The sequence below is a fragment of the Chlamydotis macqueenii genome, chromosome 1 (genome assembly GCF_036417535.1).
Source record: "Chlamydotis macqueenii isolate bChlMac1 chromosome 1, bChlMac1.mat, whole genome shotgun sequence".
Classification (NCBI taxonomy): Eukaryota; Metazoa; Chordata; class Aves; order Otidiformes; family Otididae; genus Chlamydotis; species Chlamydotis macqueenii.
The window spans coordinates 206572268-206593300 of record NC_141556.1 but is presented as its reverse complement, the minus strand read 5'-3'; the positions used below and the strand labels follow the sequence as shown (position 1 = coordinate 206593300).

General features: G+C 42.2%; 1 protein-coding gene across 3 annotated transcripts in view; it reads right to left on the bottom strand.

Moving 5' to 3' along the window:
• The window catches only part of GRM5 (glutamate metabotropic receptor 5), a 282987-nt gene extending 263042 nt beyond the window's left edge, over positions 1–19945 (bottom strand). For all 3 annotated transcript variants that reach the window (XM_086742894.1, XM_086742905.1, XM_086742916.1), the window contains exon 1: positions 19267–19945. In XM_086742894.1, coding sequence (XP_086599020.1) covers positions 19267–19945 — 679 coding nt within the window. The remainder of the gene's footprint in view (positions 1–19266) is intronic.
• Between the last annotated feature and the right edge of the window lie 1088 nt (positions 19946–21033).

The following is a 21033-nucleotide window of genomic DNA, read 5'->3' as shown; positions in this document are numbered from 1 at the left end:
ACAGCCCACCTGATAAAATAATCTGTGGTGAAATTGCTGCAAGTGGCATTATGTAGCGCTCGTGTCTTTGAACTGACATCGCAGCGAGACAGACAGGGCAGGGAGAGCACTGCCAAATCCAGGCTGCTTTGTTCCAGATTGTCTGTAGACAGAGGATGGCAATGCTCCACTGTTTTAAGGACTCTGGCTGCCTTTGGCCATTTTTCTTTATGTACATGACTACAAAATGTTGAAATGCTACTCTCTGGGAAGACCTTGGCAATTTTTTTTTCATTTATCAGTATTCACACACTGACACTGCACCTTCTCCTGAAAAACTGTTCGTCTTGTGAGTAAAAAAATCACCTTTTGTATCATTTATGTATTAACGCTTAGGTTCTACACATCTCAATGAAGCCATGCATGTTGCAAATGTCAAATTAACTCCCTAATTTGTGTAGGCAAACATACTGTAAGGTTCTACAGGGCCCATGCACACATAGCAAATGGATCCTTTGAGACTTGCACCTGTATTTTAGCTGGCAGCATAATTAGGTCCCATATGGTTAATGAAATGTAACGTGTCAGTATTTTGTAGGCTGAGATTTGTCACACGGAGGTGTTGGATGTAACACCCACTCTACCAACTGTTCAAGAGCAGAAAAAACAAAATCAGTTAAAAGCTTGTGTGTAAAAGAGAAATAGCAATCAGCCTTCAGTTTTCCAGGCTTCCAGTGTCTTCTCTCTTTCTGCCTTCCTAGGGGAGGTATGGCAATTGAGGTACTTTTTCTCAATAATGTTTCAGAGCATTTTCTCTAAAGGCACAAACCTGTGTGTGGATAGTAACAGAACATGTACACAAACTACATGTCTACCCTACATTACCAGTAGTGTCTGAGTTCTCTTACCCTCCAAAGTATTTATCCTCACAACACTTCCATCACACATTTAAGAGTGGGTGTTTGGAGAAAATGCTTCAAAGACACCCATGTGTGCCATCTCAGCCTACAAAATGCCAAATCATTGCAAAAATCATTAAGTACGTGCCCTTGCAGATGGCTGGAGGCATGTCTGCAGCAGGCTACAGAAGGGGCTTCAGGCACATGCAACATAGCTCTGATCCAACTGGTTGTGCTGAGCCACTAGCTGAGATCCTGAGCTCCACAGTGTCACATCCCATGCTGTACTTCCCCAATGGACTGATCAGCTTGAGCACAATATTTTAATGGTACAGCCCAACACAACTTTGGTGTAGCTGAACCAAACTCTCCATCATATGGCATTGGCGTGATGTCTGCAGTTTCATTATTGAAATAGTTTCATCATTAAAATAGTGGGGGGTAGATTTAGATTGGAAATTCTGAAAAAACTTTTTACAATGCGAGTTATAGAACACTGGAACAGGTTGCCCAGAAAGGTGGTGGAAGCCCCATCCCTGGAAACGTTCAAGGCCAGGCTGGATGAGGCTCTGAGCAACCTCATCTGGTTGGAGATGTCCCTGCTTCTTGCAGGGGGGTTGGACTAGATGACCTTTGAAAGTCCCTTCCAACCCTAACCATTCTATGATTCTATGATTCTATCAGGGCCACATGGGTAGCCCAGGAGAGCGCAGAACTGAGTCTTTTACTTCCACATAAACCATCCCAAACTCCTTGCTCCAGTAGCCACTGCTGTCCACATCCAATATTCTCAGGCCAAATTTTCTAGATCTGATGATTTGTTTTGACTCCCATTCCTGACTGGAGTAGTTGAATGGGGCTAGAAGAAGAGATAGTACTGTGATTCCTGCCCACAGAAACATAAGCTAACCAAACAGGGAAGGCAGATCCACAGCACAGAGCTGAGGACGCAATAATCTTCCCTCTCACAGTGCGGCTCAGTGTGACACACACACCATCAAAAGTGGATGGAGAGGCTTCAGCATTGGCCTGACAAGGTCATAAGCAATCATGTGAGACTGAGAGGCTTCTCAGCACCATACCTCCTGGGTCAGCACCATTTACATGTCACTCCTCCTACAGCATGATGCCTAAAGGCACTGTCTATCCCTGCCTGAACACTCTGTGAACAGCTCACATAGCAGAATCTGTCTGCATAAACTGTTGGTTGAATACACATGAATAATGCATGAAGCTGTAATAAAGTCAGCTTGGGAGCAGGGAAATAAAAAGACTGTGTCAGCCTGGATGATTCAGACAGTTCTAGTTAACAGGGCAGAGAAAGAGGAAGGGGGAGAAAAGTTGCACAATTGAAGAAACAGTCAAATAGGGAATGGTGGAGGAAAAGAGAAATTAGTAAGTCCACAGGTCAAATAACCTTCACTTTTTCTGTAAAACTCTATAGTAGTATGTTCTTATAACTATAAAGTTTACTCTCCTTGGTTGACTCTTACCTAGCTTACCAGAAGGAACTACATTCCTGGCCTGTCCCAGTCATTGAATAAGTCTGACTTCTGTACAAAATCCATAAGGCTGAGGCCCTTGAATGCATGCTATAGCAGATTCTTAATTTTGAGCTACTTAAGCATACTGTCATTTATGCTTTTGCATAAATACCTTTGGATTTGGGGAAAAAAAAATCCCTCCACAGAAATTCTGTCTGAGTGAATAAAACCTTCAGCCTCGTATCCAGTAAGACACAGAGCAGCTATATATTCCTTTCTTTTCTGTAGGCATGGAGATGTCAGAAAAGAACCTGAGTATCTAAATAGCCTGTACAGTGGGCTTTCAAGGGAGAGATGCAAGTCAGATAAAGAGAGCATCTGATCCAACTTCAACATTTTTGAGGCCCCTTAAATTTGAGCTAGTCTCATACTTTCTCTTTAGGGAGAGAAATAGGTCAGACAAATTGCCTGTCTTTTTTGCATATGCATGGAAACGAGCAAGGTAATTTCACATCCCACAGCGTTGTTGGAAGGAAAAAATCAAAGAAGCTGTTTATATATATAACTGTGACTGGAGACATATAAGAAGCTTATATTGGAAAGATAATATATACTCTCTCATATTCTTATTTTGAGCACATGTCCTATCTGTTTTGAAAGCTCCTGTTAATGTGAAAATAATTTGAATCCTGTATTTTTGTGTGATAAAGATGAAAGAAAAAGGAAGAACTGCTTACCTATCAAATGCAACCCTAATTTCTGTTCTACTCATAAGCCAAATAAGCAGCACCTGCATTTTTTTACTGATTTTCCTCCCAGGACTTCTTTGGAAACCTGCAATAAAATTATTCTCTGAGCTGCAAAGCCAGCATGGAAATGTGAAAGAAGCTGAACTTCACTGCTCCTCCTCCATCAACAGAAGGTATAAAATCCATTTACATACTTATTGCTGTCCTGGTTTCAGCAGGGATGGAGTTAATTTTCTTCTCAGTAGCTGGTGTGTTTTGGATTTTGTGTGTGAAGAATGTTGATAAAAACATTCTGATGATACGAGTTGTTGTGAATGAGACCAAGGACACTGTCTGGCTTTCCAAGTCTCGTTAACGTGCAGATGCGGGAAGCTGGGCAAAAGACAGACAGAATAATTGATCCAAACTGGCCAAAGAGAGTATTCCATGCCATAAACGTCATGCTCAGTATATAAGTGGGGGTTGCCCATGGGAGGGGGCATCATTTTCAGTTATTCCTTTTCTTGTCGGGTATCCGTTTGGGCACCCTTGGCATTCTTTTCTTCTCTCTTGCTTGCTGGCATCGTTCCCTCTACCTTGCTAGCTTGCTCTCCCCCTTTGCTTGCTGCTCGGTGTTGTTCCTGTGATCGCTGCTCAGGACGGGCTGCGTCGGTCATTCGGACATCGGGTGGTGAGAAATTGTACATTGTTCATTTTGTATATTTTGTATATATTAATATCCTTATATCCTGTTAGCTTTGTAGTTTTTAGTATTTTCAGTAAACTGTTTTTATCTCAACCCACGAGTTTTCCTTTCTTCCCAATTTCTCTCCCCTGTCCCACTAGGTAGGGGCAGGGTGAATAAGAAACTGTGTGGTGATCCGGGCTAAACCACCACAGTCTTTTTGGCGCCCAACGTGGGGCTCGAAGGGGCCTCACTAGATCAGTCGTGAGATCATCGGACCTTAGTCTGAGGATCCAAGGTTCAAGCCCTGGTCAGTCCCAAAGGGTTGAGATAAGGACAGGTTTGAACACAGTGTGTTGAAAACAGATTTGTTACAAGTGTTCATTAAGCCGGTTTGGTCATCGCTGGGCACAATGTTGTTTTATTTGTTCTCGCAGTTGTTTTTAGAGCTGTACTGGATAGCACCCTACTTGCCGTATTTTCTGTTTGTCGGTGTTTGTGCACGCTTTATCAATGATGTGTGTTGGATCAAAGGTATCGTTCTGCTGTGCTATGCGGCACTGATTTGTCTAGTGAGATTGCTGGTAACGGGACCATTTTCATATCTGTACTCAATGGCGGTGGGCAGTGTGCAGAGCGAGGAGGCAGAGGCAGCTCCACCCGGGTATTTCGGGAGCCATCTTGTGGGTGTTGTTTGGAACTATACCTGTTGTTTTGTTCCGGGAAGCCAGGCCGCGGGGGGAACATCTGTTTACAGCTTTCCCCACCTCACCAAGCTAATTTCAACAGCTTTTGAGAATTTTGAATACCCTTTTTATACCCCTACCACCATGTTCATGGTGACAAGTCTCTTGCAGCTATCTCAGATCTTGATATTGATGAAGTTTAAACAGTTCTTTAAAAGTATTATGGCTCCTCCAATCCCTGCAACAGACACTGTGGCTACTCAAACTGCTGCTACAAATACTGCAGCTACTTCAGCCGCTACGGCAGGTGCTGCAGCTACCCCAGCCCCTGCTACAGGCACTGCGATTGCTTCAGCCCCCACGCCAGACACTGTGGCTACTCAAACCTCAGCAAGCAGTACCAAAGAGAAACCGAAAAACCAATCATCTACACCAGTATCAGTTGCCCCTGTACATAAGAAATACACCAAAAAATCAGTTCGCATAGTGAAAGATGATGATGAACCAGGCCCATCACATGATCAGGGAGACACAGAAGGGGAGGTAGTCACCCGATCCCTATCCCTGAGTGAGCTGCGAGATATGCGAAAAGATTTCAGCCGTAATCAAGGTGAGCAACTTGTCACCTGGTTGCTCCGATGCTGGGACAGAGGGGCCAGTAGCCTGGAATTAGAAGGCAGGGAAGCCAGGCAGCTGGGATCTCTGTCTAGGGAAGCAGCCATTGACAGGGCAATTGGAAGAGAGTCAGCAGCCTGCAGCCTCTGGAGGCGACTCCTGTCAGGTGTGAGGGACAGGTATTTCTTTAAGGAAGATATTATATGCCACCCAAGCAAGTGGACCACCATGGAGAGAGGTATCCAGTTTCTGAGGGAATTAGCTGTTCGGGAGCTGATTTATCATAACCTGGATGACCCACGGACATCCGTAGATCCAGATGAAATTGAATGTACCCGACCCATGTGGCGGAAATTTGTACAGAGTGCACCATCATCGTATGCCAACTCATTGGCAGCAATGAGTTGGAAAGATGATGAGATGCCACCAGTACGTGCAGTGGCTAACCAGCTCCGACAATATGAAGACAATCTCTCTTCCCCGATGCGGGCCTGTGTCTCAGCTATAGAAAGACTGACTGAGAAATCTGAAAGCCAGTTTGAAAAACTGTTAGAAAAACTATCTGAGGTGTGTGAGAAACTTGAAGATTCTTGCTCCCCACCTGCACGGACTAATATCTCAGCTATTAGAAGAAGACCTCATCCTCCTCCTGCTCAAGGGAGACGGTACACCCGTCGAGATGACCTATGGTTTACCTTGTGTGACCAAGGAGAGGATATGAGGAAGTGGGATGGAAAGCCTACCTCGGCCCTAGAGGCACGTGTACGTGAGTTGCGAGGTAAAACAATCACAAAGGGAGGTTCTTCCAGGCAATTTGCTGCTCCAGTCTCCAGTGGGCAGTTCCCCAGACAGCGTAGAAGGGCTGATCTCACCTCTGATCCTATGGAAGGAACTTCTGATTCATATTCACAGAAAGTGAATAGAAAATATTACAAACAGGACTAGAGGGGCCCTGCCTCCAGCCAGGCGGAGGAGAGGGACAACAGAGTTTATTGGACTGTATGGATTAAATGGCCTGGCACATCAGACCCACAAAGGTATAAAGCTCTAGTAGACACTGGTGCACAGTGTACTCTAATACCATCAAGCTATAAAGGGGCACAACCCATTTGTATTTCTGGAGTGACAGGAGGATCCCAAGAGCTGACTGTATTGGAGGCTGAAGTAAGTTTGACTGGGAATGAGTGGCAAAAGCACCCCATAGTGACTGGCCCAGATGCTCCATGCATTCTTGGTATAGATTACCTCAGGAGTGGGTATTTCAAAGACCCAAAAGGGCACCGGTGGGCTTTTGGTATAGCCACCGTGGAGACAAATAAACAGCTGTCCATCTTGCCCAGACTTTCAAAGGACCCTTCCGTTGTGGGAAAGCTGAAGGTTGAAGAACAAAAGGTACCAATTGCTACTACCACGGTGCACCGGCGGCAATATCGCACCAGCCGAGACTCCATAATCCCCATCCTCAAGCTGATTCGTCGACTGGAGAGCCAGGGAGTGATCAGCAAGTCCCGCTCACCCTTTAACAGTCCCATATGGCCAGTGCGAAAATCTAATGGAGAATGGAGACTAACAATGGACTATCGTGGCCTAAATGAGGTTACACCACCAATGAGTGCTGCCGTGCCGGACATGCTAGAACTTCAGTATGAACTGGAGTCAAAAGCAGCCAAGTGGTATGCCACCATCGATATTGCCAATGCGTTCTTCTCCATTCCTCTGGCACCAGAATGCAGGCCACAGTTTGCTTTCACTTGGAGGGGTGTCCAGTACACCTGGAATCGACTGCCCCAGGGGTGGAAACACAGCCCCACCATTTGCCATGGACTGATCCAGACTGTATTAGAAAAGGGTGGAGCTCCAGAACATCTGCAATACATTGATGACATCATCGTATGGGGCAACACAGCAGAAGAAGTTTTTGAGAAAGGGGAGAAAATAATCCAAATCCTTCTGAAAGCCGGTTTTGCAATAAAACAAAGCAAAGTCAAGGGGCCTGCACAAGAGATCCAGTTTTTAGGAGTAAAATGGCAAGATGGACGTCGTCACATTCCAATGGATGTGGTCAACAAAATAACAGCTATGGCTCCACCAGCTAACAAAAAGGAAACACAAGCCTTTTTAGGTGTTGTGGGTTTCTGGAGAATGCATATTCCAAATTACAGTATGATTGTAAGCCCTCTCTATGAAGTGACTCGAAAGAAGAATGATTTTAAATGGGGCCCTGAACAACGACAAGCCTTTGAACAAATTAAACAGGAGATTGTTCATGCAGTAGCCCTTGGGCCAGTCCGGACAGGACAAGATGTGAAAAACATCCTCTACACCGCAGCCGGGGAGAATGGCCCTACCTGGAGTCTTTGGCAGAGAACATCAGGAGAGACTCGAGGTCGACCCCTAGGCTTTTGGAGCCGGGGATATAGAGGATCTGAGGCCCACTACACTCCAACTGAAAAAGAGATACTGGCAGCATACGAAGGAGTTCGAGCTGCTTCAGAAGTGATTGGTACTGAAGCACAGCTCCTCCTGGCACCACGATTGCCAGTGCTGGGCTGGATGTTCAAAGGGAAGGTCCCCTCTACACATCATGCAACTGATGCCACGTGGAGTAAATGGGTCGCACTGATCACACAGCGAGCCCGAATAGGAAACCCCAATCGCCCAGGAATCTTAGAAGTAATCACAGATTGGCCAGAAGGCAAAGATTTTGGAATGCCGCCAGAGGAAGAGGTGACACGTGCTGAAGAAGCCCCACCATACAACAACCTCCCAGAAAATGAGAGGCGATATGCTTTGTTCACTGATGGATCCTGTCGTATTGTAGGAAAACATCGAAAGTGGAAAGCTGCTGTGTGGAGTCCTACACGACGAGTGGCAGAAGCCACTGAAGGCCAAGGTGAATCAAGTCAGTTTGCAGAGGTGAAAGCCATCCAGCTGGCTTTAGACATTGCTGAACGGGAAAAATGGCCAAAGCTCTATCTCTACACTGACTCATGGATGGTGGCAAATGCCCTGTGGGGGTGGTTAAAGCAATGGAAGCAGAGCAACTGGCAGCGCAGAGGCAAGCCCATCTGGGCTGCCGCACTGTGGCAAGATATTGCTGCCCGGTTAGAGAAGCTTGTTGTAAAAGTACGTCACGTAGATGCTCACATACCCAAGAGTCGAGCCACTGAAGAACATCAAAACAACCAGCAAGTGGATCAGGCTGCTAAGATTAAAGTTTCCCAAGTGGACTTAGACTGGCAACACAGAGGTGAACTATTTTTAGCTCGGTGGGCCCATGACACCTCAGGCCATCAAGGAAGAGACGCAACATACAAATGGGCTCGTGATCGAGGGGTGGATTTAACCATGGACACTATTGCACAGGTTATCCACGACTGTGAGACATGCGCTGCAATTAAGCAAGCCAAGCGGCTAAAGCCTCTTTGGTATGGAGGACGATGGCTGAAATACAAATATGGAGAGGCCTGGCAGATTGATTACATCACACTCCCACAAACTCGCCAAGGCAAGCGCTATGTGCTTACAATGGTAGAAGCAACCACTGGGTGGCTAGAGACATATTCTGTACCCCATGCCACCGCCCGAAACACCATCTTGGGCCTTGAGAAGCAAGTTCTCTGGCGACATGGCACTCCAGACAGAATAGAGTCAGACAATGGGACTCATTTCCGAAACAACCTCATAGATACCTGGGCCAAAGAGCATGGCATTGAGTGGGTATATCACATCCCCTATCATGCACCAGCCTCTGGAAAGATTGAACGGTACAATGGACTGCTGAAAACTACACTGAAAGCAATGGGTGGTGGAACCTTCAAAAACTGGGACAAACATTTAGCAAAAGCCACTTGGTTAGTCAACACTCGGGGATCCATCAATCGAGCTGGCCCTGCCCAATCTGAACTTTTACATACTGTAGATGGTGATAAAGTTCCTGTGGTGCATGTAAGGAATATGTTGGGGAAAACAGTCTGGGTTATTCCTCCTCTGGGCAAAGGCAAACCCATTCGTGGGATTGCTTTCGCTCAAGGACCTGGATGTACTTGGTGGGTGATGCGGGAGGATGGGGAAGTCCGATGTGTACCTCAAGGAGATTTGATTCTAGGTGAAAACAGCCAATAATTTGAACTGTATATAATCATGTCTGTAGTTCTTTTATGTTCTATCAGAGGTAGTGAAGCAAGAATCACACTCAACAGTGAAGAACAAGCTTCGATGAAACCGAGCGATGTGCAGCAGTGATGGAGTCAGAACTGGTGACCAACAACTTCCTCGAGATCAACATCTTCAACTTGCAGACCATGGACGTGATACACCAGCCGCGCCAGAGGTATCAGCTACGAGTTCCAGATGCAGTATGTAACAACTTCACACTACATACCATCTCTCCTGCCCTGAGAGACTGCTATCACAGATGGGGCCCAAAGTCATGGACTAAATTAACTCAACAGACTTTGGAGGGATAGCTCATAGATTGAGATAGTGATATCTGTGTGTATATCTATAAGCATGACGTAAATGGTATGGAATAAGGGGTGGATACTGTCCTGGTTTCAGCAGGGATGGAGTTAATTTTCTTCTCAGTAGCTGGTGTGTTTTGGATTTTGTGTGTGAAGAATGTTGATAAAAACATTCTGATGATACGAGTTGTTGTGAATGAGACCAAGGACACTGTCTGGCTTTCCAAGTCTCGTTAACGTGCAGATGCGGGAAGCTGGGCAAAAGACAGACAGAATAATTGATCCAAACTGGCCAAAGAGAGTATTCCATGCCATAAACGTCATGCTCAGTATATAAGTGGGGGTTGCCCATGGGAGGGGGCATCATTTTCAGTTATTCCTTTTCTTGTCGGGTATCCGTTTGGGCACCCTTGGCATTCTTTTCTTCTCTCTTGCTTGCTGGCATCGTTCCCTCTACCTTGCTAGCTTGCTCTCCCCCTTTGCTTGCTGCTCGGTGTTGTTCCTGTGATCGCTGCTCAGGACGGGCTGCGTCGGTCATTCGGACATCGGGTGGTGAGAAATTGTACATTGTTCATTTTGTATATTTTGTATATATTAATATCCTTATATCCTGTTAGCTTTGTAGTTTTTAGTATTTTCAGTAAACTGTTTTTATCTCAACCCACGAGTTTTCCTTTCTTCCCAATTTCTCTCCCCTGTCCCACTAGGTAGGGGCAGGGTGAATAAGAAACTGTGTGGTGATCCGGGCTAAACCACCACAATTGCTTTTGCTTGTTTTTCATGTTTGAACATAGTTCCACTCACTTGCTGTCAGGATGCATCTCTGCTGCCTGTGCAGCACAGCTCTGAGATCATAGCCATCTACAATACTTTCTGTGAGCCAGGGAACTCCCTCAAGAGCATGTCAGCATGCTTGCTGACTGGTCGCTCATTTTGCTTACAAAGACCGTTTCTGAGGCAAACTGATAGAGAGAAAGTGAATGGGACATTGTGTTGGGTTCTTCAAGTGCAACAGTTATTTCAGCCAAAAACCTTATTTCGATGTAATTGAGAATGAGGCTGGGTATGAAGATTGTTGACACTGATGAAGGTAAAATAAAGGAAGAATTTCAGCTTGTGATGGTTTAGCCCAAATCACCACACAGTTTCTCGCTCACTCTCCCCCTTCCCAGGGGGATGGGGGAGAGAATTGGGAAGGAAGGAGAACTCGTGGGTTGAGATGAAGACAATTTACTAAAATAAAAGGGAAAACTACAATAGTAACAGAATATAAGGATATCAAAAATATACAAAGTGAACAATATGTGTTTTCTCACCACCCGATGTCCCAATGACCGATACAGCCCGTCCCGAGCAGCGATCACGGAAACAAAACCGAGCAGCAAGCAAAGGAGCAAAAGGGAGCCAGCAAGGTAGGGGGAACGATGCCAGCAAAAACAAGCAGGAAGGATGGATGCCAGGAAGGCAGATACCCACCCTCGCCTGCCCCCACTTATATACTGAGCATGACGTTTATGGCATGAAATACTCTCTTTGGCCAGTTTGGATCAATTATGCTGTCTGTCTTTCTCCCAGCTTCCTGCATCTGCAAATTAGCGAGACTTGGAAAGCAGGACGGTGTCCTTGGTCTCATTCACAACAACTGGTATCATCAGGGTGTTTATGAACATTCTTCACACACAAAATCCAAAACATACCAGCTACTGAGAGGAAAAATTAACTCCATCCCTGCCAAAACCAGGACAAAAGTGTACTAACTGCATTTTTTACCTTGAAATCTAGGAAAAATTAATTCACAAATTGATAATTTAAATTTCTTGTCACTAGGTTACATGCTCGGAAAAAGAAAAATCTATGGTTTCAAGAATAAGAAAGAAAATTAATACAACAGATGCAGAAATATCATTAATCGTCACAAATAGTGAATAACAGGACCTGGTTCATCAGCCCTTGCTTAACAATTGGATGAATGATATGTCAATGTATCCAAAAAATTTTAATTTGTATACAGAATTGGTAGTATAGAAGGCATGACAAATAAAATGGGATTAAGGGGAACCTTCCAGCTCCTCCTGGAGTAAAACATCTTTTATCAAAACTGTCAAAGAACATTAATATTTTGCATTAAAATTGTAAAAGTTGACACCTTTTCAATGAAATTTCCATTTGACTTATAAAGTTGCCTTTTATCAACTCTTTTAATATAACCACAAGACAAGCAGTTTATTTTGACTGACTCCTGAATTGTCATTTACGCTTGTCATTTACTAGAAAATATTGTTATTTTGACTTTCAGTTCTGACTTGGGGTAAAAAATACTTCAGGATATTATGGAATATATTTTTCAGCCGGGTCTATAGTTTGTGTTCTTTCATTTCAAAGACAAAATATCAATGAGAGATACAGGAAAGTGAACCACTGTCACTACCCATGGTCATCCAATACCATATATTAGAAGGACCATGTTTCATAAAACTAATTTGACCAAGCAGGCACTGTTAAGTGAAATCTTGTTTCCTGAAAGACTTCCAAATTTCACCAACTAGATAGATCCCTATCCGATTGCAGAGGTGCACCCTGGGGATGGGGACAAGAACTGTTCTATTTCCAAGCCTAAGGCAAAAGGCAAATTTAAGACGAAGCTGGAGGATTCTGGATTCCCACTGTCTCTTCTCAATGAAGGCAATTTTCATCACATTGCAACTTTCATTGAGTAACTATAGAGTGTAAGTGACAGGAAAAGCAACATTCAAACACTTAACCCCTACACAAGAAGCAAAATGACATTTTGAAGATCCAAATGTCCTTATTTTAGCTAAGTGCACCTTATATCATTCCTTTCAAAGTGACTTTTTAAGAAAACTTTACAATAGTATGTCTCCTTGCTCACCTTCCCTTTGCTATCTCATATTTTCCCTAACAATCTTCATCCTCATTATACTCCAGACCATACCCTGTCACTAGGTAACATTTTTCTGTCAGTCCAGTTATTTCACAATGGGTATGTCTGGCCTGAGCAGCCTACCAGCAATGTTAAAGTGCTGTCCGATTAGTCAGTCACTGCAGAACAAAGTAAACATTAACTAAGAGCTACTTCAGTATACTATATCAAAATTGCCAGGTGATTGACAGTATTCACTGATTTTTCACAATTATGATGCTAGAATATTTGAAATTGGGGTGAAAAAAGCCACCTCTGCTATAGATGTCAACATTCAATAAAAATGTGTGAACACCTTGTATCGGGTTTACTTGGCAAAGTTTTGGTAGTCAGGGGCTGGCTAAAGAGGCGGCTTCTGTTGGAAGCTACTGGAAGCTTTCCCCCTGTCTGACAGAGCCAATGCCAGCCAGCTCCAAGATGAACCTGCTGCTGGCCAAGGCCAAGCCAATCAGCGATGGCGGTAGTGCCTCTGGGATAACAGACTTAAGAATGGGAAGAAAAAAAGCTGCACAGGAGAGGAGTGAGAATGTGTGAAAGGAACAGTTGCAGACACCAAGGGCAGTGAAGAAGCAGGGGGAGCAGTAATGTTGCTCCTGGCAGAGATTCCCCTGCAGCCCGTGGTGCAGCCCATGGTGGAGCAGGCTGTGCCCCTGCAGCCCATGGAGGCCCACAGAGGGGCAGAGATCCACCTGCAGCCCGTGGAGGACCTCACACGGATGCCTGAAGGAGGCTGTGGCCCATGGAGGGCCTGTGCTGGGGCAGGCTCCTGACAGGACCTATCGGCCCATGGATAGAGGAACCCGTGCTGGAGCAGGTTTGCTGGCAGGGCACCCACACTGGAGCAGGAGAAGAGTGTGAAGAGTCCTTCTGCTGAAGGGGAAGAAGCGGCAGAGACAATGCATCATGAACTGACCACAACCTCCATTCCCCGTTCCCCTGCCCCACTGGTGGGGAGGAAGTAGAGAATTTGGGAGTGAAGTTGAGCCCAGGAAGAAGGGAGAGATGAGGCGAAGTCTTAACATTTGGGTTTTTTTCTTACTATCCTACTCTTATTTGATTTGTAGTAAATTAATTTGTTTTTTCCAAGACAAGTCTGTTTTGCCTATGACAGTAATTGGTGAGTAATGTCTCCCTGCCCTTCTCTTGACCCATGAGCCTTTTGTTATGTTTTCTTTCCCCTGTCCAGCTGAGGAGAGGAGTGATGGAGTGGCTTTGATGGACACCTGGTGTCCAGTCAGGGTCAACCCACCACGCACCTCGATAGGATAGGACTGGAACTGGGGTTTCCATTTCCACATGTTCTTTCAGATGAGAGATTTTTTTTTTTTTTTTTGCTACAAGATTAATGTGTTGGAGAGCATATAAAGTTTTGATCATCCCGATCTTACTCTTAATATTTATATTTGAAATAGTTCAAAAATCTCAAAAAAAGAGAAGTAATTTCAAAAATTAAAAAAATACAAGTAATTGTTTTGACTAAGAGCAAAAATTAAATATTGCTGAAGTAGAATATTCTCCAGGACAATTGTCAATTTTCAGAAACAGTTTTTAGAAACAAACTTTCTTTGAAATTTAAAATATTTTCATGAACTAGCAATCACTTGTATTATTTCTATGTGGTTTTTTTTTCTACATATAAAACATGAAAATATATAACTTATGCTTAAAATAAAATGAATCTAATTTTCAATCATATTATTTTGTGAAATACAAAGAATTTTTCTGACCATGATATAGTTTTTGTATCTAAAGGAGAAAAAATCTACAGTCTGAAAGAAAATCTCCGGATCATATAAGTACAATTTGTCCAAGCAGTAGGTTTAAGGTCTATTTGTTGCCGCTCTTTTGTTCATTTCTTCATCTTATTCTCACAGACTATGACTAATTTTTATTTTCTCTTTACTGGGTAGCAAGGTATGTAGGCAAAAATAGTCTTGTAACCAGGCATATTCAAACAAATATGAAAGGAAATGTGTGAAATAACCCTTGTCCCCAGGAAAAAAAAAAAAAAAAAAAAAGTTCTGCTTTTGTTATAGTTGCCTGGGTACACCCTAAGAAAATGAGTGTCAATCACTTGTTTATATGCACTTACAATAAATTTAAATGGAGGAAAGGGATATTAAACAGAGAGGACTTTGAGGATGAGTTTGATCCAATATTTACCTGCAGAGGTGTCTAAAGAAAATGTTAACAAAGTGGCTTCTTTCTTAAGGCTACGTTCAAAAGGAAATCACACCTTTTATATAGTGGAGTGAAATTTATGCCTTGCTACCCCCAATAAATTTGGCCTATTGTGTTTCAGCTGTACCCCTGTGCAGTTCTATTTTGCCAGCATACGTCACCTCTTCACTCCATTCAGAGTGGCAAAATAAGTGTTTTCTAACGGCAATGAAAATTGTCTTTCAAATTATTAATTAATTTGGCTGCAGGCAAATTTTAAGCACAGACTCCCAGGGACTGACCCTGTTTTTGACTGGGAAAACCTGATCCAAATGTCAGTCTAGTCAATGGGGGAGTATTGACTTCAAATGAGGCCTTCAAACCGCAATGATGGGAGAAGAGAAAATTGTATGTATTTTTCTCTGATCTTTCAGAACGACCAGGGAATGCTTTCATATGGGAAATCAGGTGAATAGGCAGTTCTTTATCTCTGATGGCAGACAGTCAAATTCTCCCCAGTTTTCCCAATTTCCAATTAGTTGCAGTGCCGAATGTTTAAGCAAAAGAAGGGCGAGATAAAACGCCAGCAGTGCTTGAGTGGCACGGCCCATCTGCATGCCAACCATCACAACCCAAAACCCAGACAGAGGCACACATTTTCCTCTCTACACCCTTCTATGTGCATTAATTTCCCTGGGGGGTAGACAAAAGTTACATAACCTGCAGAAGATCCCTAAAATGCTCTGAGAAATTGGGCAACTAAATTGGAGGGCGTCTCTCTGCTGAACTACTTTCCCTGAGAGAGAGGCATGGACTGAGTTCTTAACTGCATTATTGACCTACTGTCTGTCTCCAAAGTTGGTTTAAAAAGTGCAAGTTGGTTTGATTTTAAGGAAAGGGTTTTTTTTACGCTCTATTCCTATAACAGTGGCAGAAAAAAAAATCTGTAAGGCCAGCTGAAAGAATTAGATCAGTATGCAAACTTCCAATAAAATTATCTCCAGCACACCTTGCATGCTTGTTGTAGAATCCGTAAAGTTGAATGCACTTGCTTCAGGCTTTAAGTGATAGGTCCGTAGTGCAAGGAGCTTCCCATCACATTTTCCCTCTTTGCTCACTCATTCTTACCTCCTTGCCACACAGTGTTAACATGTCTGCTTGTGGGGCCACAACATGACCTGGATTCCAGGTGAGGCTTATTTTAAAAGTGCCCCATGGTGGGTGAAAATGTTTTATTCTAAAGCCAGGCTGGTTCAGAGCAGAGCCCCACAAATCATTGAAGAGGAAGAGCTGGAGAGTGGAGGAAGATGATGACACCAGTGGCCCATATCATTCCTAACAGAGCCAAGCAAGGGGAGTTACAAGCCAAGACTATCTAAGACTCGGAAAGATTTCTCATTGGCATACATAAAATACACTACAGTAAGTGGAGATAACTGTTGCTTTATCAGAACTATCCTTCATTTGTTACGCATATTTCCTGTTAATTAGGTTGCAGAAACTTCCTGCTTAAAATTACAAGAGCTTCACTGATAATAGGACTTGCTACCTTCAAATTCTTAGAAAAAAAAAAAAATTGCTCTTAGTGGTTACTTGCACACCTGGAGGCGTCACCTAGATTAAACCATGATGCTAAATGTCAAAGGAGCAAAGCTTACGAGAACCTCTCAAAAGTTTTGTGTATTTTAAATCTGGAAATCTTGAATAAAGGACTTAAAAAAAACCCTTCAGATCAGCCTCTCAAAATATTAATCCACTGCAGACACAGATGATTAGTAAGTGCAGAAGGAAAGTTTCAAACAGTAAGCTTTTTATTATGAAGCTACTGACTTATCCCAGACTTTTCTTCTACCAGACCAAAAAGAGACCTATAACTTTATCTGCTGATGGAACTACCAAAGCAATAAAACAACCGAGCTTTTTCTGCCTCTTTTTTTCTCCCAGTCCAGCTTTGAAAGAGAGGACCCTCCCTCTCCTTGGAAATCCTTCCCAGAAACCAAAGGTCATATTTCAGAAGAGTCTGTCTAATGCACAAAGATTACCTAAAGATAATGAATGTAGATGGCCAGAATTACTGGAGGCACTGAAAGGTCCTCTCTCAATGGATTAGCAAGATATTAAGTAGATAAAAATTGCAAGAAGTAGGATCTAACAAATTTTTTTGCCCTATTTTGAAATAATACCTATGAGTATTGGGGCATATTTGGAATGTTTACAAGTAAACAGATGCTATATTAAAATGAAAATTAATTATAAATATTAAAATAATATAAATAAATAATATATATCTTTTGCTTGTTTACTCAACTCTATAGGAGTGTTTTGTGGATTTAAAAAAAAATCTTTTCTGTCCTGGAAGGGACAACATCTGCCATAATCTTTGGAATTCATCCAGAACATCAGATGTCACATTTCAAAGAAATACCGTGTCCAGTTTGTATGTGACTATCCCATTATAAATACCATCTATTCTACTGTTAGAAAACATTTTTGTCATGTTATTTAACTGGAGAGCATATTCATCATCATGACCAGATAATGTAAAGAGATGATAGGATCATAAGATTCCCAGAACCCCAGTTTAATGTTTGTTCACTGAAGTCCACAGTTGTGTTGCTGTAAATATGCTATGAATGATATGAGGGCTCAGGTATTAACAATGTACCACCTATCTTGTCCATTTTAATACTGGCAGAAGTAGACACATGTTGTACTAGATATATCATTCATAATTTCTTCTTCTTCACATCCAGCTTCTCTATCATTCTCTACTTGTCTTGCCCATAGCAGCTACCTCCAGCTTCAGCCTTTGTCTCCCTATTCCCTTCCTTCCAATGTGCAGTGCAAAGTTCCTCTGCCATAAGATTTACATGCCATATGTTACCATCTGCTCCAAACAGTGTCCACAGGAAGTGGTAAAAGTAAGTATTCCCACTCTGTGGAGAATCAGACCTTGATATAAGCTTGACAATTCCCACACTGAATATATAAGAATCCTATCTCAATAAGCAAAGATATTTTGTTCATAGCAAAAACAAGATGAGGCATCAAAAGTAGGCAGGATATAAAATTTTATACTAATGTGTTGCAGCAGTGGCCTTATTTTTGACCATGACGTTAATCATACATATTTTGAATTGAAGGATTCACACCAAGCTATGCCAAAGGCATCAGCTGGCACAGAATACCTTCACTACATGATGTGACATGGGGTGATTTATACAATGTTATATTAAGCTGTTAATATATTAACGCATCCCCATAGAAAAGAAGCTGCAGTTGTTTACCATTTTTTGTCATCATGATGGAAATGTGGTTGCAACAATCTGCATGTAAGTTCTAATTTTTTTTTTATTTAAATACTGCAGAATGAGCTCTTTACATATCTATAGAAGGACAAAGATGTCTACGTACTAGCGTTGGACCAGCATCACCCTAAAAAGGGCTTTGAATAGCTTGAAGGCTGCCAGAGAAGCACACTCAGTGTGTGGGAAGGACAATCTGCTTTCTATTGGTTGTAATAAAGCCAGCAGCATCTGCTGCTGTTCAGAAAAGCCGTCACCACTACCCAATCTCTTAATAACATTTTTCATTCTGAGATCATATTCTGAGCCTTGCGTTCTTAGTTTGTCTGTTTGAACAGAGGCGATCCAGTGAGATCCTAAAATTCGTCCCAGAACCTATTTCCAGAAAACCCATTAAATGTGCTGTCATTAGACAGGGACCGGTGAAACATGCTCTTAAGGCAGTATGAAATTCTAGTCACTTATAGCAAGATGAACCCACTCAACTCTGCCAACACAAGGAATAGCAAAACCAGGTAAGATTTTTCATAGCATTTCCCTTTAATCAACACTCTTCTGAACACTGATTACAAAGCTTAAGCTCTAACTCAAATTAATAAAAGTAGGAAAGCAATTTAGCACACAGTTCTGATTTTCTGGACACTTAGTAGAGCGTAAGTGTGTGAAGAAGATTCAAGACTTCCCTTGCTCACTCCTGAAAACAACGACCAGATGCAGAGTAAGAAGTGGCTGCAATACACCATGGAGTATTATAAAATAGACCACAAATAGTTCTGGTCTCCAGGAGCTGGGACAACCTGCATTCAAACATTAGCCATAACTACATGTTTTCTAGTATTCATGTCTCTGTGCCTCAGATATTAAGCAGGAGCACATTCTGGCTCAGCTACAGTTTCAAATTATAATTTAGCTCTCCTTTGCACTAGGAAGACCAGACACTTTCTCATTACCCATTGATATCAATAGTCAAAAATGATTATTCTACATAAATACACGGACTGGAAGATTAAGAAAAATAAATAAAAGTCAACTAAATTAAATTAAAGTCACTTAGAAGACTCCAGAGTAAGCATTTTCAGCAACAAGTGGCCCTAGAGCACACACAATCCTGCATTTCAGACTTTGTTTTCAGACATTATCAACATGATGCTACTTCAGCCCCCTAGGGAATGTGAGATTATTATCAAGTAAAGTAAAAGTTTATACTGTGGAAAACTGACTGACAAAAAAAAAAACCAACATCAAACTGTCATAATCTATCTATTTGATCACATCAAAATAGTTCAAAAGCATTCTTATATGGAAAAAAATAACCTCTTACCTTCAGTGTGTACAGCAGAAACATAGGTCCAGTTATAGCGCTTGACAATGTCCACCATAGCCCGTGCTTGCTGTGCATCAGATGGCACAACTCTCATAAAATACTTGAACAGAGTTTTGTCGCTTAGGTCCATGCTTGTGGCAGAATAAGCAATCTGAGGTATATTGAAAAGCTGCAACAAGTTCTGGACCTGGATAGCAACTGAGCTAGAGCCAGGTCCAATGACACCAACAATGGGTTTCTTCGAGCGGAAAGATGATGAAGAGCCATCCACACATCGCACCATCCCTTCCTCTTCTTCTGATGAAATAAGAGAGTCCCTTATAAACTCAATGCTCTGCTCCAGAGCCACAGCAGAATGCCAGCAGGAGTCCCTTATTTCACATCCTAGAGTTATATTTGGCAACAGTGTGGGGTCCAAGTTAATTCTGTCAAGGGTATGTAGCATTGCCTCCACTCTCTGAATGCCATACTGCTCTCTTACCTCTCCACATTTCCTCTCGTGAACTTTATCAACAGTTGGTTGATGGTGAACAGAGAATAGAGCTCCAATGATAATATCACCAGGCATGTGTGCCACCACCCTTCTTTCATTGGCTTGTGCAGAAACCAAAAGCCCAAAGTTCCCACAGACATCTTCCTTCAACAACAGGATTGCAAGGAACAGCAAAAGGACCATTTTAGGAAATGGTTTAGGCTGGTAGAGACAACATGATGGACCAAAACCGGAGAGCTGGCGAAAAGCAGTTATCGAATCTTTTGGATACAAGGAGCACTATGCTGATGATTAACCAGAAGTTTGCGTATATTCTCTAAGGAGTCACCATCATCTCCAAGTGGACAGCTATGTAGAGCTGCACATGTGATCATAATCCTCATAACCTTAAAAAATGAATAAATGAAAAAGCTTTAAAATTAGTTATAAAGTCAACTTTGTAATCTGTTCTAAAATTGCACCTATTCCTACTACTGTCAATGACTGTAGTACATCTCCTGTATACACTCGCTTCAGGTATTTTTCAAGCTGGAAAACTTTGTTGTACTTCAGTGATTCACAGTCTTAAGCTTGTACTTCTGCTAGTGTAAATCAATGTCTTTCTCTTTGGCTCTCTTGTTCAAAAACTCTTTTGGGAAATGTTTTCAAAAACTCAAAAATGCATCTTTAAGAACAACTCCCTTTACTTTGAGACACTTTCTAGATCACAAATGCCTGTGTCACACTAATGTATCTTGGGCTGTACTATGTTATCAATTACAGTATTAAGAAACTGCTGTTGACAAACAAAACTGTTCTTGAAATATTCTAAGGAATGCAGAATCTGGTTCTTCAGATCTGTAAATCTTTTTTTTTTTCTTTGTAAGGCACAACATGAAACAAATTTACTTTTAAAATAAGTTAGGATTAAGAAAATTGATTTTGTTATTAATATTTGTACTTAAGTAGTGAATATTTGATCAGAAGAACAACAATTCTGAAACAGTTAAATTATTTTCATCTTTTTATATCCTTAAATCAAACATCACCAATAAGCAATTAGACAAATCCTGATACTGTGGACAACTATAGACTTTGCTGATAGAAAGAAGTCAACATAGAAACAATAGAGATGCGTTACTACCTAAAATATTTGATCTGCTATGTTTGCAGATAGTCTGTAATGCAATCTGCACTCAGTTTTTGCATTGATGAAGGATTAAAAAAAAAAAGAAAAGAATCAGCAAAGAATTCACATTTTAGGCTGTGGTTAATGGAACTCAAAAATGTTC